The sequence below is a fragment of the Carassius auratus genome, chromosome 44 (genome assembly GCF_003368295.1).
Source record: "Carassius auratus strain Wakin chromosome 44, ASM336829v1, whole genome shotgun sequence".
NCBI classification, from domain to species: domain Eukaryota; kingdom Metazoa; phylum Chordata; class Actinopteri; order Cypriniformes; family Cyprinidae; genus Carassius; species Carassius auratus.
In genome coordinates this window covers 2,821,091-2,836,309 of record NC_039286.1, presented here as the reverse complement: position 1 = coordinate 2,836,309, position 15,219 = coordinate 2,821,091, and the positions used below count along the sequence as shown (strand labels likewise).

Here is a 15,219-nt window from a genome sequence, read left to right as displayed (position 1 = left end):
ATGACTGTGAATATTATCTTTGAATTCAGGCTATTTTGTTTTTCATTGAACAAGGATGCTATGTTCAGCCTCTGTCTATTGCTATTGAATCTGACTGGCAGGTGTGACAGAGCTGATGCCCTCCATCATGCATGTGTCCCCCAGATATGATAGATAAGTGCCCGAAGGGCCTGAAGCTCAACAGTGCTTCAGATGGCCGTGTTCAATGCTCTCTACCAGCAGTAAATCCAAAGAGCTGGGTGGGGGGCCACAACATACAATAAATAACAAACTGAGAAACTCTAACACCTCGAAGGCGAGCTGTGCTCGTGACTTAATGAAGTGTGCAAATGAGGTCACTTTTCTAGTCATAAGAATAACCCATCTTGAGCCTCAGGGCCGGACTGATGCATTGCATCTCCTCAAATGACCATGAGCCTTTTCAAAGCAGATGTTTCTGTATCTCATTGCTGAATGCCCTTGGAACTTGTTTTGCTCTGGTGTGATGCTTTGAGAGCAAGCAATGCGCAGAAACATGTAAGGGTGATTCTTTGATGACTGGCATTGACTGATCTTCTACTTTTATTTTTGTATCTGTCTTTTGATAACCATACAAACGCCTGTGCAAAAGAAAAAAACTTAAGTATGCATTTTGTTGAGTTATGGCTGAACTTATGTCTTGCGAAATTTTGATATTACATTTTTGTAGTCAAGGTTTCTTGCACCAAGGCATCATATTCCACCCTCTGCTTTAAACAGGCAGTTTTTGGTGCTCAATCTTTAAGGCTTCTGGCTAAACACCCTCTACTATGATTGGATATCCTCTTTGCATGTAAAATAGAAACTGTGCTTATGGGCTATAGGTTTACTGTCAGGTCCAGTTGGTGTGGCCCTATTCTTCAGTAATAGCCTCTTTGCAGATTCACAAAACAATATGTGCTGAAATGTGCAACACAAACTGTTAAAGGCTGGACTGAAATTATCAGAGCATTTGTCAAAAATAAACATTCACTCTGAGCCAGAAACAACACAACGTTTGGCCAACTTCTAGTTATCTGGGAAAATAACATCTTATATTGGTTTTTGTAATAATAGAACGATTTACTTCTTGCAACAGACTATCCTAAGTTATTGGATACTAAATACATAAAGTGTCATTGTCATATGTTATGTATTCATCTGTCTGAAAACAGAATTCCAGTTATTTTGGATTGAGTCTTCCAGCTTCATTTCAACAGATGGTCTTTTTGGACTAGAGAGGAAGTTTTGGAGTTTTGAAACTTACACATGTTTACATAGTACATCAAGCTATTTTATTTCAGCAAGGATTTTTTTTTTTTTTTTTTTTTAAAGGCCATTTTGAGTTTAAAGATTCAGTTGTATCCTATAACCTAAAGATGAAGGTTTGCCAAGCAAATTTTGTAAGTTCGATCCCAGCAAACCTGTAAACTGGGGAGTTGCAATGAGTCATTGCCCTTGCCCAGGGAGAGCAATTAGTATATGCTAAGTGACTTTGGATTAAACTTTTTGGCTAAATGACATATAACTAATAATAAAGTGCTTCTAATTTTGCCAAAGCTAATATATACCTCTCTCATTTTCAGTATAAACTTATTGGTATATGAAGACTGGCAAACAACACGCATTAAAACTACTTATGAGTTCTAAGTGAATAACTGCAGTGTATAGCGATATCATTCCCCGAATGTCCAGTTGCACTGAGCCAATCTGGTATCTAAGGGACCTTAACTGGATTTTAATTTGGTGTGTTGGAGGAAAGAGGGAGAAGAGGGTTAGTCTCTTGTACTCAAAGCAGAGGAGAAATGTGGATTTGATGAGGTGCAGTCATAATTCATTCTCTCGTGGATTTTCCACCATCTCTCTCTCTCTCTCTCCCCTGATCCTGTCATTGAGAGACTGCGATGAGTAAAGGTTATATGCTTATGCCTATGACTATATGATTTATTTCTCTTTCCTTTGTTCAGAGGGGTGTGGATCTGCAGGACTAATGAGGACGGAATTCCACGATCTAATTAGTGCTTGAGAGCAAGTTGTGGCTAAAATATTGGATGAATGACTTTGTTGAATATAATCCTAGCTAGGAATTTTGGCTATTCATAATGCACAGGCTCTTATACTGTATATCTATTCAAATGTGCTGCATCAGAGACTTCAGCACCTTGGACAGTTTCATGATTATATATTTTTAAAAAAGATGTGAATTTCAATCTTCATTCTTAATTTTCAAACATTTTGCTGAATGTTGATCGTGGGTTCCAAAATATTGAGAATGACTTAACTAAATAGTGAAAAAATTGTACTAGTTATGACTGAAGGGTTGGTTTGGTGTTGTTGATGGAAAGTTGCTTTGTTTTCTATCATATCTGTCTAGTTATCTCGAATGTGTGTGTGTGTGAGGGTGTGTTTTGTGTTTCAGGCACGTGGGAATGTGAGGGTGTCTGCATACATCTGAGGATGAGATTTGACTGTGTGTTTAGCCTGTAGATGGCAGGAGTGTCCTTCTACAGTGCTATCACCCAGTCTTAGATCTCACTTTCAGTGCCAAACTTCTTACAAAGATGCCTTTCGTAGGAAACAATTATCATATTAATGCTAGACTAGTGAAGTAAGATTACGTTACCCTCAAGATTCTCAAGTAGCTAGTTACTTAAAGGAGGACTCCAAAATTCAATAAAATTAAATGGGTAATTCCACTATAGCAAGTTGGACAAAATTAAACATTGAATAGTTTTTTACAATGCTGTTGTGTCCATCATATTAAGTCTACTGTTACATGTTTCTATGTGCGTGGTCAACGGATTGTTTTGGTGTGTCTTTATGAAAATAAATTAATATAGGCCTAATCAACAAATGTTGCATTAAAACGCCAAAGGGCCAATAATAAGCATTTGCACATGTATGCTCTAGTTCAAAATGACTACATATTTTAATGTGCCTATTTATACCTGCTGGGTGGGAACAGCAGCAGTGCTTAATTCAACCATTTACTGATAAATGCACTAATTGTTTTATTTGGGCAATTATGACAGCACTGAAATCACACAGTTAATCCACTGAATAGCAGGGCATAGGAGTCGGTTAACGAGATCACAGCACAGAGAGTTTGGCCCCTTTTGGCGAGATGGTTGAGTCCTCGTCAAGGTTGCTGTGGGATCCAAGCATCACCGTTCACTTCGAGCCACACCGCGAACCGCTCCGCTTCTGGCTGAGGGAAAGAACAACTACCTTTATGTGAATATGAACATAGATGACACAGAGGGGCACAGCGTCAGATCAACGGGATTCCCGACCGTTTTCAAGAGAGGATGTATTAGATGTGGTCCGGTGGACTCCCAAGCAAAGAAAATGGGGATTAAAACTGGAGTTACATTTTGGAATCTGATATTTTTTATGATGGTCACATGCGTGCGAGGTAAGTCTTCAGTCTCAAAGAGTTATTCGGAGGTTTTGCGTCAGTGTGTGTATAGGGATGTGAATGTGCATGGAGTGGCTGTAGGGAGAGGAGAGCCAGCCGTGCAGCAAATGCTTGAGAATAGAAGCGCATTTACTCAATGCAGGCATTGAGCGAGGACTCAATAAATATTCTTGCAGTATGCTCGAGCGGATACGTGAGTTGCTTGTGGTCATAAAGTGATGGAACACAAAGTAATATAAAGGCGTAGGGAGATTTTATCCGAGATGTTTTATTTATTAACTGCACGCAGGGTGCTTTCAAAAATCACAATCAGAAAACGGCTAATTACTGTAGAAGTGGGGAATCTCACATGAACGCGTGTTATGAGGCATATAGTAGCGCAGCTCGATATGGGTTGGAGAATCACGATTCCTTATGGTATAGTGGGTATACAGCCAACAAAATGCACCATCAACACGTATTGCTCTATAAGTAGTTAAGAACATGCTGGATAACGTGTGGCACGTAAGATTTCGACCTTACAATTGGGTCCATCTCACCCAGCATCTCGTGATGGAATTGACGCGTCTGGACGCCAATTGATCAGCCTTGATTTGGAGGATTTAACTGTTGCACGCCGTCCCCATATACAGCATAACATGATCACATATGTTTGGAACATCCTCGTCGTTTTCAGTGGGTTTATTTGGATGAGGCTTGGTGTGAGCTTTTATTTGTGTGATTCTTAGCGGGATATTGAATATATAAAGGCTTTTAGAAGATAAGTTTTAGAAACGTAAAATTGATAGTTTTCTGTTTCAAAAAAAAAAAAAAAAAAAATTGTTAGTTTGATTGAATTTAGTGGGGTGGAGGCAAACCCCTGGGCTGCACTTCTGCCTGATGTATCTCGGTCATTACCACCTGCCTAGCATTTTAATTTGCATCAGAGCTGATTCATCTGATGCTAAACGGATTATAAGAATAGTACCGCCAGCACAAATCAAATCACTCATTATTATATATTATTTAATAAATATAAACAGGTAAGCTATCAACATTTTTATTTCTGTCTGTAATCTTGATTAGATGCTTAGCGTATCAAGTAGCGTATGTCGTTACGCGGAATGAATACTGAAAAGGGCTTGATGTGTTTCCTAGTTGGACTGGGGTGATGGAGAGATATGGACAAACAGCAGAACCGGTATCCGTAAAGTGTGCGAGATGCAGTCTTGTTGGCTGATAACCTGTCGCGTGGGGGCAGTGTGACGAGATCACGAAGATAATTATTGCGATCCAGACCTCGCATCACTGCTAGATAGAGAACGTGCGCGATTCAGTGAGTCATTCGGACTTGCAGTTGAATGAATGAATGAATGAATGGGGCATTTACATATGAGTTGTTTAGTTTACTTGAATAAATACATCAACTCTTGGTATGAACATATGAGACTTTTATTTATCAGTAAGAGGTAAAATTTTGTTAGGCGTGTTTAAGCACAACCAAAAGGCCTTAACGATGAAAAAGGATGCTGTATGGGCCAACGGATATTAATTTAGTTCAAATTTATATAGACAATTTTTGTGTTTTGGGATCTACAAATGTTCTGTTTTCTGCTTAAGCAACATGAAGGGGAAATAAATAGACTGACTGTCAAATAATGGAAGCAATTGTCTTCATTAATAGAGCAGAAAAGTCTAGTTTCAAAGTCTATCTCCATAAGTAATGCCATATCTATAATTTCACAAAGCAGCAGGGTTCTTTCAGTTTGTTTATACTGAAAGGCAGCTTAATAAATCTAAATTTAGGGCTAAAACTGATATATTAGTCTAAGGCTGTTGTGGTTTACCTGCTCTATCACAAATCTAGTTTGTCACTTTAAGTCACTTTAATCTAATTTGTTTCGAATTACTCGCTATAAACTGACCAAAGTTCGCCAGCTAGAAGCTGAATATGTCTACTCCGTGGCCAACATACGGACCCACTGAGGACAAGTCCTGAGGGGATGGATTAATCGCTGGAATAGGCGTCATACTTGGGATCAGTGCCCTGTCTTACAAGTGTAAAATCAAGCATGTTACAGTTTGCCGCTGTGTAACACTGCCTCTTCTCTGGCACGCCTGAAAGAGGCTTTTAATCTCCATGAGCAAAGGATGGCTGTTGAAGAGCCAGGTGCAGAGCAGGGTCATTAAAGTCCCCAGATGTCTGCAGTCAAATAGATTTTAGGAACTCCTCTTCTACAAAAAGCATGTTTAGGGTTGTTTGAATGAAGATGCACCTCTTACAGGATTATTTCTAGCAGCTGTTTGCATGCATGTTTCCTGTCAACTGACAAATGGCACACTGCCCTCAGGTTGGAATTACGTCTCGTGGGAAATTGAGCTGCCTCCATAAAATGGATCCAGTTAGATGGTTTCTGTTTATTGGTGGACACATGAATAGGACATAAAGGGATGTGAATACCTCTTCTGAAGGGAATATGTTACATCAGACTGAAGATCTGTGCTTCTGCTGCAGACCATACTGTTGCTACTTAGATATGCATCACCTTTTCTCCCGCCCTGAGTAGAATTGATCAGGAGATGTAGGGATCCTCTTACAGTAACAAAGCTTTGCACGAATGCTCAGTGGATCACTTATAGTTTTCCCAGGAATAATCTTCTGTTCTTTTCCTTAACAGCTGCTGATGATCAAAATTGCATTAGTCATGCACAAATACTCACACCCTACTTCGGTCTCTTGACTTGTACTTGACTACATCTGAAGTGTTAAACAGCATGTAGTACAAAACACGCAAAAGCAATGACAGACGGATGGCTTTTCAGAAGGGATGATGTTTTAAATTAGTGGAAGTGGAATACAAATTGTTCCTCATGAGGGTCCTTTAAAAGTCAAATAAGAAGCTTCGATGTCAGGCTTTGTGTTTATTTAAAAAAAAGCTCAAATATGCAGCTAAAGTAGGGTCCAAAGCCTTTTAAAAAAAAAATAGTTAGTGTCATCCATAACTATTTATTGTTGGTATGCAACTGTATTTGCAATTATTCCTGTTGAAAATAATAATTTAGTTATTTTCAGTTCTGCTGATGCGGAGTAAAATACCATAAAGGTGTTATTACTGCTATTAAATTTTATTTCACATTATTTTTATTGAAGATAATTAACATGTCAAATCTGCTAAAGTTGAGTTGAAATTGTGAAACTTGCATTATTGCTGTATTATAAATTATAATGAACAAAATACTTTCCACTTATCGATAAACCAGTTGGTGGTGACAAGTGACTATAATGAGTGACTCATTGAATCATTCCTTCAAACAATTTGTTTAAAATCCTGATACATCCTGACATGAAACAAGTGAGTCTTGTATTTTGGGAAAAAAATACTCCTTCAAACGTACAACTTAATTTTTGAAACTTTGTCCATGTTTAGCATGGGAATCCAACTCTTTAACAGTGTAAAAAGCTCAGTATGCATGAAATAGCTTTCACCCCCCCCCCCCCCTTTAAATGTTATGTTAAATATCCTTGAAAAATTACCAGCCATTTTATTAGCTTGCCAGGTTTTTACATGGTTGTATGCTCTGTGAAAGAATGTTTACAAGCACATATACCCAACCTCATTTAGCATTTTAATTATTATGTGTCTAGGGAAATAACCTGGAATCCCTAAAGGTCAGACTGCAGAAAACAACAGTTTGGGATAAACCATTAAGGCTGCTACAAGCACATATTTCCTATGTGTTTCATTAGGGAATTATACATTAGACTGTCAGATGGTTTTAATATTGTTAACCATTCTTAATCAACATAGGCATTATTTACCACATTCTGCATTTTAGTGCTGTAACAAACAAAATGAGTTTGGGTATGCAATGAATTTACATATTATTATTATTATTATTATTATTATTATTATTATTATTATTACAATTATTCCATTTTCAAACCATCATCATTCATGCCAACCTTGAAAGTCATGTCAGTGGTAATGTTGGTGTTGGTTGTTGAGAGCCAGCAGGGGGCACTAACTATTTCATCAGTGTGATCTGTGGTCCCATTTACCACCTTTTCAGCCATAGCTAGTAATTGATTATCAAGGAAGAGAATAACAAAAGGCTCTGTCCACACACTAGATGACATCTAGAGTACTGTCACACAATGAGTGATGGCTGAGTCGTGACCTCATTACTTGTAAAGGGCTTTCAGTGTGTGAAGTACTTCACAAGTGCACTGCGCACAAATGCACAGTGATTTATACAATGATTTTATTTTGACCCACAAGAATCATGTTTTTTCAACAGCGATTATTCTTTGTATTAAAGCGGTTCTCGCTGTCTATCAGTAAAGACTGGATCCATTTCAGTAAGCTGATCTACTACAAAAATAAACAAAGCTTTGTTGCAGCATATATAGTCATACTGAAGCATTTTTTCTGACCTCAAAGAAGAGAAAGGCTTCTAGGGTGACAGCTGTGTTGGAAACATGGTCTGACTGGAGCCCTGTGTCTGTCAGGAAGGATCAGGTGCAGAGGCGTGGAGCTGTCTGTTTTTGCAACTCATTCTCACCACTACCTGTTGTGACAGAGTTGCTCAGTCCATACACTCCTATAAACATTCACAAACACATTTACAAACTGCTGCTTCAGCTGCTGTTTCAGAGAGAGAGAGAGAGAGAGAGAAGATGTGTTTGTTTTATCATGGTGAAATGCATCTGTACTGCTGCAGTATACAGCAGGTACTTGCCAGGAGGTTTGCGCTATATTCAGTGGCGGACACTATTTTTACTCCAGTAATTTACTTTATAATCTTCAGTCTATTTTCATTTTGGGAAATGTTTATTTTTTATTGTATTTTTATTATTTTATTTTTTACAGGGTTGTGCCCCATTTAGAACTGTATTGAGAATGCTATGTAAATTTTTCCTAATGCACATTTCCCACTATGCATTACCTGAAAAAAAAAAAAAAAAAAATCATATACATTTAAAATAAATCAGCTCTATCCAGTCTGTGTGATAGGGACGTTAGAATCCTGTCTCTTTAAGTATTTTGAATGAGATATATCAAATAGCAATTAAAATCACATATGGTTATACTTATTAGCACTTTTACAATTGATATTTAAGTACATTAAAAAGTAAGTACTTAAGTATAAAATAATTTAAAATTTATATTTTATTATGATATCTGTCTATTAATTCAAATATATTTTGTCCATCCCTGGCTATATTTAAAATCATTGGAGCGATATCCCGTAATTGGATTCAGAGAATCCATATGTATTCCTGTGTACGGCTGTACAGTGCTATTTTTAACACAAGACTGGCGAACTTCCTAGACATGTTGGACCTAGACCTCTGCCCTCATCAGAATGTCCATGATCACAGTGCTGAGCCAGGCTTTTATGGGTCAACTTCTGTGAATGAAGAAAGTGACATCAAAGTCCATTCTGAAGTGCATTGGCTTGATAGAGAGGAGTCACCATCCCTTGACGACAGCCAGTGGAGGCAATTCAACAGAGGTGGGAGCATGTGGCGTTATAGGATTGACCTTTAGACATGTAGAATTTGCGAGCAGGTCGCATGCACTGTGGCTTTCTCATCTGATTCTTTCCGCCTCATTGTTTTAAGCCTAGATGCGTTTAATACGGTCAATGATATATTTGCAGCCTCATTATTTCACAAGGGAGGCTTGTTCATAACCGCTTCTCATGGTGGTTCTCTTGTTTAAAGGGAAAATAGCTTTCAGTATGATCTGGGTTCCCTCGAATTGGGGCTGCCTCATGCTGAGTCTCTTTTGCCAATTTCCTCAAAGCTCATTTACTCTTTTCTCCCTCCAGTTCCCTTCACATATGTTGTTTCCCTTTCATAGACAGCAGATATAAATAATATCTCTTTGAGTTTGCATTGGAAATATGACAGAGTGATATTTTTTTGTAGCGGGGGTTAATGAAAGAAGAATGACACAGATACTGTACCTGTCGTCGACTGGAGGACACTGCTGGACAGAGACTTGGACTAGTTTGACTCCTTGACCTTTCGTTCCTAGGCTTCTGGCTTCGGCGGAGGATGCCGCTGCTTGTCGGGCTGTCACATTAGATGATTCCATAAATTAGTAAACCCAGTTTTTCCCAGAATTCCTCACACTACAATATTAATATCAAAAAGTGCTCGGAACTATGACATAGTCAACAGAAGCAAAGATGTTTTGCTACATTTAAAATACTAGATGCCCCAAGCAAACTGTAGTTCTTAGAAATGTATCTCCTGCTGACTTATTTAATAAAGCATAAAGAGTTTCTAGCTTTGCCACTGAGCGGGCTGCTTTGTAGTGTTGCTATTTCAAGTTTCAGATGCCATTCAGCCGCTATCTGAATTGAAGCACCACAATAACCTATTTAAACTAGTTGTGCGCAACAAAGTTTGTTATGTAATGCTTTTCTACTCCGTTCCGGCTCAGATGTCGCTGAATCACACCGCCCCCGTAAGTTCATCAGATAAGGCAATCTCAGAGCACAATCTAATTAAAATGGCAAACATTTTAAATTAGCGTGTGCTATTTTGGGGAGTGTGTCCACGCAGTTTGAGATATGCAGAATGCAACTTCATCAGTTTTACCTGTGTCAAAGTCACCTTGCGATCATTTGTTCTAGTCCAGCAAGATTTAAAAGCAAATTTTGAGTTACGGCCCTTCAATTTATCTGGTTGACTGTGCATGCTTTGAATGCTGATATTAGGCAAGCCTATCACCTCTGTAATTAAAATGCATCATCATCATATTATTTTTCACCCAGAATGCTTAACCGTCACATGGTGTCAGATGGTCTGCGTCACGTGATTTAACAGTTATTATGGCACCATGCTCAAGGCTAATGTGATCTCCTGTGGCCTTTTAAAACATTACTTTAGTCAGATGGGGACTTTTTATAGTATTGTTGTGAAAGCCTTGGCTTCATGCCTTGAACAATATTAAACGAGGATGACTTTGTTCCAGTTGTGTGCGTATAGTAGCTGTTTCCTTCTTTACCTGAAGAAGGCTGCAAATCTAATAAGGCCGGAAAATTGCTCCACAGAGGAAAGAACAACCTCTCATCAGAATTTATATGGTTCAACAGGCTTCAAAATGTCAAAGGCTGGCTGAGGGACAGAGTAATGACTATGTTTAATTGCACTATGATTTATTATTATTGTCTGGTTAAGCTAGTACTTTCAAAGCTACTGTGGTAAGTAAGGTTTTATAAATAATACCAGCACTGTACCTGCACATTATTTATTTTTATTTATTCCAACATTGTGTAAATTCTAGAAACGGGTAAACAATAGCTCATGTTTACTGGTTAGATGTGTTTCCCATTAATGTTATTCAAATGTACTTTTCTTTGTTACACATGATTGAATTCAATATTACCACATAACATGCCAAGTCCCAAGCCCTTAGAGACTATCTTTCCAGCGTATGAGCTGTGACGTCAAAGGCAGCCGACAGGAAAAGTCCATTTCACACTTTTTAGAACCCTTAAAAAAATCGTCCCTTGTAAAATATCTACAGTATCATGAAATACATGGCTGATATAGGCCTGTGATATATGTTGCTTGCAAAAAAAATAAATAAATAATAATAATCTTAGAAATAAATAAAGTACATGGTTTCTTGTCTACATGCATATATAATCATGTGTAGATGTTTTAGAATACCACATTCCTATTTCTATGGCAGCACAAGTAATTTGATCCTTTATTGCAACGCAGTCAGTGATGTGTTCTAAAACTTTTAGATTTAAATAATTAAAAAATAAAGTAAATTTTTTTTCCATTTCTCCCTGAAACACTGGAGTGGCTGCTGGTGAGCTGAGAGAAAAATAAAGTATTTTTAACTACAACATCAATTCCAGAAAAGTTGGGACATTTTGTAAAATGCAAAAAAAATCAAAATTTTGTCATTTGTTAATAAGTCTCTTTTACTTTTATTTAATTGTCTAAAGTACAAAGAAAAGATTTTCAAAGTTTTAACTGACCAACTTACATTTATTTTGTAAATCTACACATTTTGATTTTGATGGCTGCAACACACTCCAAAAAATTATAGATATCCAAATTACACTGTTTTGAAACAGTCCATGATAAGCTGGTGAACTGGTAATAGGTATGGGGTATCATATTTTAGGAAAAGCTTTTGCAAGTAAAGCTGGATCATGGCTCATCACTTTCTGCCAAATTTCATAAGAGAAGTGTCAAACAAGTCAAAAATCACCATTTAGGTCTTCACCAACTACCATACATACTATTGTGAAAAGATTCAGGGAATCCAGATCAATCTCAGTCTGTGTAGAGTAAGGCACCTCAGTTGAATGTGCATGCCCTTTGAGCCCTCAGATTGCACTGCATAAGAAACTATCATGCTGCACTTTTAAATATAGACACATGGGCTCAGGAGTACTTAAAAAAAAATGCAGTCACTTAACACAGTCTGCCGCTACATCAACAACTACAACCTGAATCTCTGTTACTATAGGAGAAAACTATCAATTCTATCCAGTGATGTCGCAGGGTTCTGGGCCAGAGCTCATCTCAGATAGTCAAAAAGACAGTGGAAATATTTGCTGTGGTCAGATCTGTCCACACATCAACTTTATTTTGGTATTTTCCCAAGGTCCAAAGGGACCATCCAGACTTTTGTCAGCAGCAGATGCAAAAGCAAATGTCTGTCATGGTATGGGGGTTCAGCAGAGCAAACCACATTGGTGACAGGGGTACTGTATGTGTGAAGGTACCATTGACATGGAGGCATTTATTAGTATTGTACAGCGACATATACTGCCATCAAGACATCTTCCATGGGAAGTCCATGGTTATTAGATCAAGACAAAGGCAGGAATCATTCTGCATGTGCTACAACAGTGTGGGTTTGTAGACACAGAGTGAATGTGGTAGACTGGCCTGCCTGCAGTTCAGATCTGTCTCCTATTGAAAATGTATGAACCGTAATGAAAAAGTAAAAACACCCTCTTTACACCCCTGTCAGTCAGAGTAATGACAACAGGCATGAACACTGCTGTGTTTTATAACATAATAAACCTAGTAGTAAAACCAAAGACAAAATAAACAATGAGAGCTCAGTATCTGCATCGCCTAACAACAATAGAGAAATCACACACCAACACAAGTATGTGTGAACGTCTGAAGGAATAATAGGGTTTTGCTGCTAGTTTGCGGTAAGATGCAAATCCCTCTAATTACCATGAGAATGTTTGACATTTTTCAGAATTACCAGAGATTTGGCAGGCGTAATTATCGCCGGTGGTTGCATAAAGTAAAGGGCTGCATCGTTATTTAATTCTTTTTATTTTTTTGGTAATAAAAGATCAACTTTTCTCTATTCTAGCAGCCCAGAATTCACACTATCACCCTTTCCTCCCCCCCCAGCTTACCTGTGGTGACATTTGGCATTTTTTAAATTACTTTGCTGATACAACCAATAATAGAAATGAAGAATTCTCTAAGAGGCTCCTTGGCTAATTGCCTTTTCATTGCAGTGCAGTTTTGAGAGAGTAGTGACAGGAACTGGTGCCTCACCTCTTAAAACCTGTAAAAATAAATCTATCCTTTATCCGTATGGCAGTGGCCATGACCGTGCATAGATTTCTGAAATAATTTGGTTACTAGCAATGAGACAAAGTCACATCTGTGATCTTATTAATTAAAGTTTTCTCAGATCAGACCCTCTTCAAGATGCAGAGGCTCTGTCTGTCCTCCAATGTTTTACATTTTCACCCTTGTTTCTCATACCCAAGAAAATGTATTTGTTCTGGAAATTACACATATGAGGTGCAAGGTGTAATTTAACCCATTATTTACATTCATTTGTGACTTTTTTTCCAAGTCTGTGTGTTTGGTTTTTTCAGACCACTGCTGAGACTCCACAGGCTGTTATTATCTATTGTGTATGTATTATACAGGGGAGCTCAGCTGCTCATTGTAGCTTCTTGTGGCATAATTATAATTTGCGCACAAAGTAGCAATTGATACTGCTTAATTGGATCTATACAAAAATTGACTAGATCTTAATGTCAGATATAAAATGTATACGTACACAATAAGTAGGTTCTTGAATGAGGAACTGAATTTAGCTGGTTACATTAAGGTCCAACATAAAAATATAAATTAAATTAAGGTTGCAAGCAGTGATGAAAGGACCCTTGCATCCGAGCTCACCACCACCCGGTGGCCATAGGAGAACAGTGAACGTTGGGCCATATGCTTATAAAATGGTAAATATTTGTGCCATATTTCCTGCTGCCAACAGCTGGCGCTATGATTATAACTGAATATTTGCATGTAAATGTCTTCAGGCCAGGACTCTTGCAAAACATATGAAGTTTGGGGCAGATCGGACATTGCATATTTAAGTTGGTGTAAATCAAGTAATTTCCTGTTGCCAGCGGGTGGCGCTATGACTAAAAATCAATATTGGTTTCAAGATGAGTTCAGGTTAGGACTCATATTAAACATGCCAATTTTGGGGCAGATCAGACATTTCATGTTTAATTTACTTTAAAACAAGTTATTTCGTGTTGCCAGCTGGTGGCAGTATGATTGTAACTGAAATATTGGCCTTAAAATGTGTCCAGGACTCTTACCAAACATGTGAAGTTAAGGGCAGATCAGACATTGTGTGTTTAAGTTAGTGTGAAACAAGATATTCCCTGTTTCCAGCAGGTTGCCTGGACTCTTATAAATCTTGTGACGTTTTTGAGGTAGATTGGGCATTGTATGCATGTTACAACAACTTCCTTTTTCATAATATTAATAGTATGCTTTAGCACTTAGTGTTCATTCATTCATTTATTCAGGAAAGACACAAGCAACTGTCTTTGAGTGAATCACTGAATCATGCACGCAACAGATTAATTTAAATCACTTATACTTTAAGCAGTGACAGTCTTTATCAATGAGTCATTTTACTGTACTCTATTCTTTCAGAACAACATCCCTCTCCCCTTCTCTTGCTATTCATGTTTAATAATATGTATTATTTTTATATTGTTTATTGTTTAATATTACAAAAGTTAAAATAACTAAATGAGTTGTTTCCCATTAGAATCAGATTAATTGAAAAATAAATAAATAAATTGACCCCTGAACTAACAATAGCACAGTTTGGTATTTTGGGCTCTTTGATTAATAATCTTTATTTGCACGCTTTTGCACTGAAAATTTGGTAGGATAGGCCTTTATTCCTCCATTATCAAATGTGGCACCTCACCTCAAATCTGGCACTTCATCTCTGCATGTCTTGATTGTAGGGATGAGACATATCTCGTTAAGAATCAGGGATTACTTGTGTCTTTAAACGCAAATGTCAGCCCTGCAGAGGCTGCACACTTAATGTTGAATCATGCTGATGTTTTCATTCAAGCCCCCTTACACAAATCTGAAGATATTTTGAGCCTTTCCTTTGGGATTTCCGGACCCTAGTTTAAATGTCAAGTGCTCCAACCGGAGATGGTGCACATTGCCCTTCAGGATGTTGCCCCCTGCATTTCAGCCTCTGTCATTCCATTGTATATTAGCCTCTTTTCTACCCTCTCCTCTTCCCCCTTGACTCCGCTCCCTGCTGTCTCAGTATAAGGCCGATGTATTCCAACAGAGTGATTGCTTTCATACGTACAGCAGTTCTCAGCGGTAGAGCTCATTCATTGACACACACATAGACACACAAACAGGCTGCTGAAATACTGTGCGAATGCTCACCAGTTGTTTGCCATGCTTGAAGGGTTTTCTTTTTTTCATTTTCTCTTTTATTGATCTAGTCTCCATATGTAATGCTGCA

The 15,219-nt window shown here is 37.9% G+C and overlaps 1 protein-coding gene across 4 annotated transcripts in view; it reads left to right on the top strand.

Annotated features, from left to right (window-relative positions):
* The first annotated feature begins 3,073 nt into the window (after positions 1 to 3,073).
* LOC113062137 (CUB and sushi domain-containing protein 3-like) overlaps positions 3,074 to 15,219 on the top strand; it is a 365,289-nt gene continuing 353,143 nt past the window's right edge. For all 4 annotated transcript variants that reach the window (XM_026231758.1, XM_026231757.1, XM_026231756.1 and 1 more), the window contains exon 1: positions 3,074 to 3,412. In XM_026231758.1, coding sequence (XP_026087543.1) covers positions 3,238 to 3,412 — 175 coding nt within the window. In that variant the 5' untranslated portion in view covers positions 3,074 to 3,237. The remainder of the gene's footprint in view (positions 3,413 to 15,219) is intronic.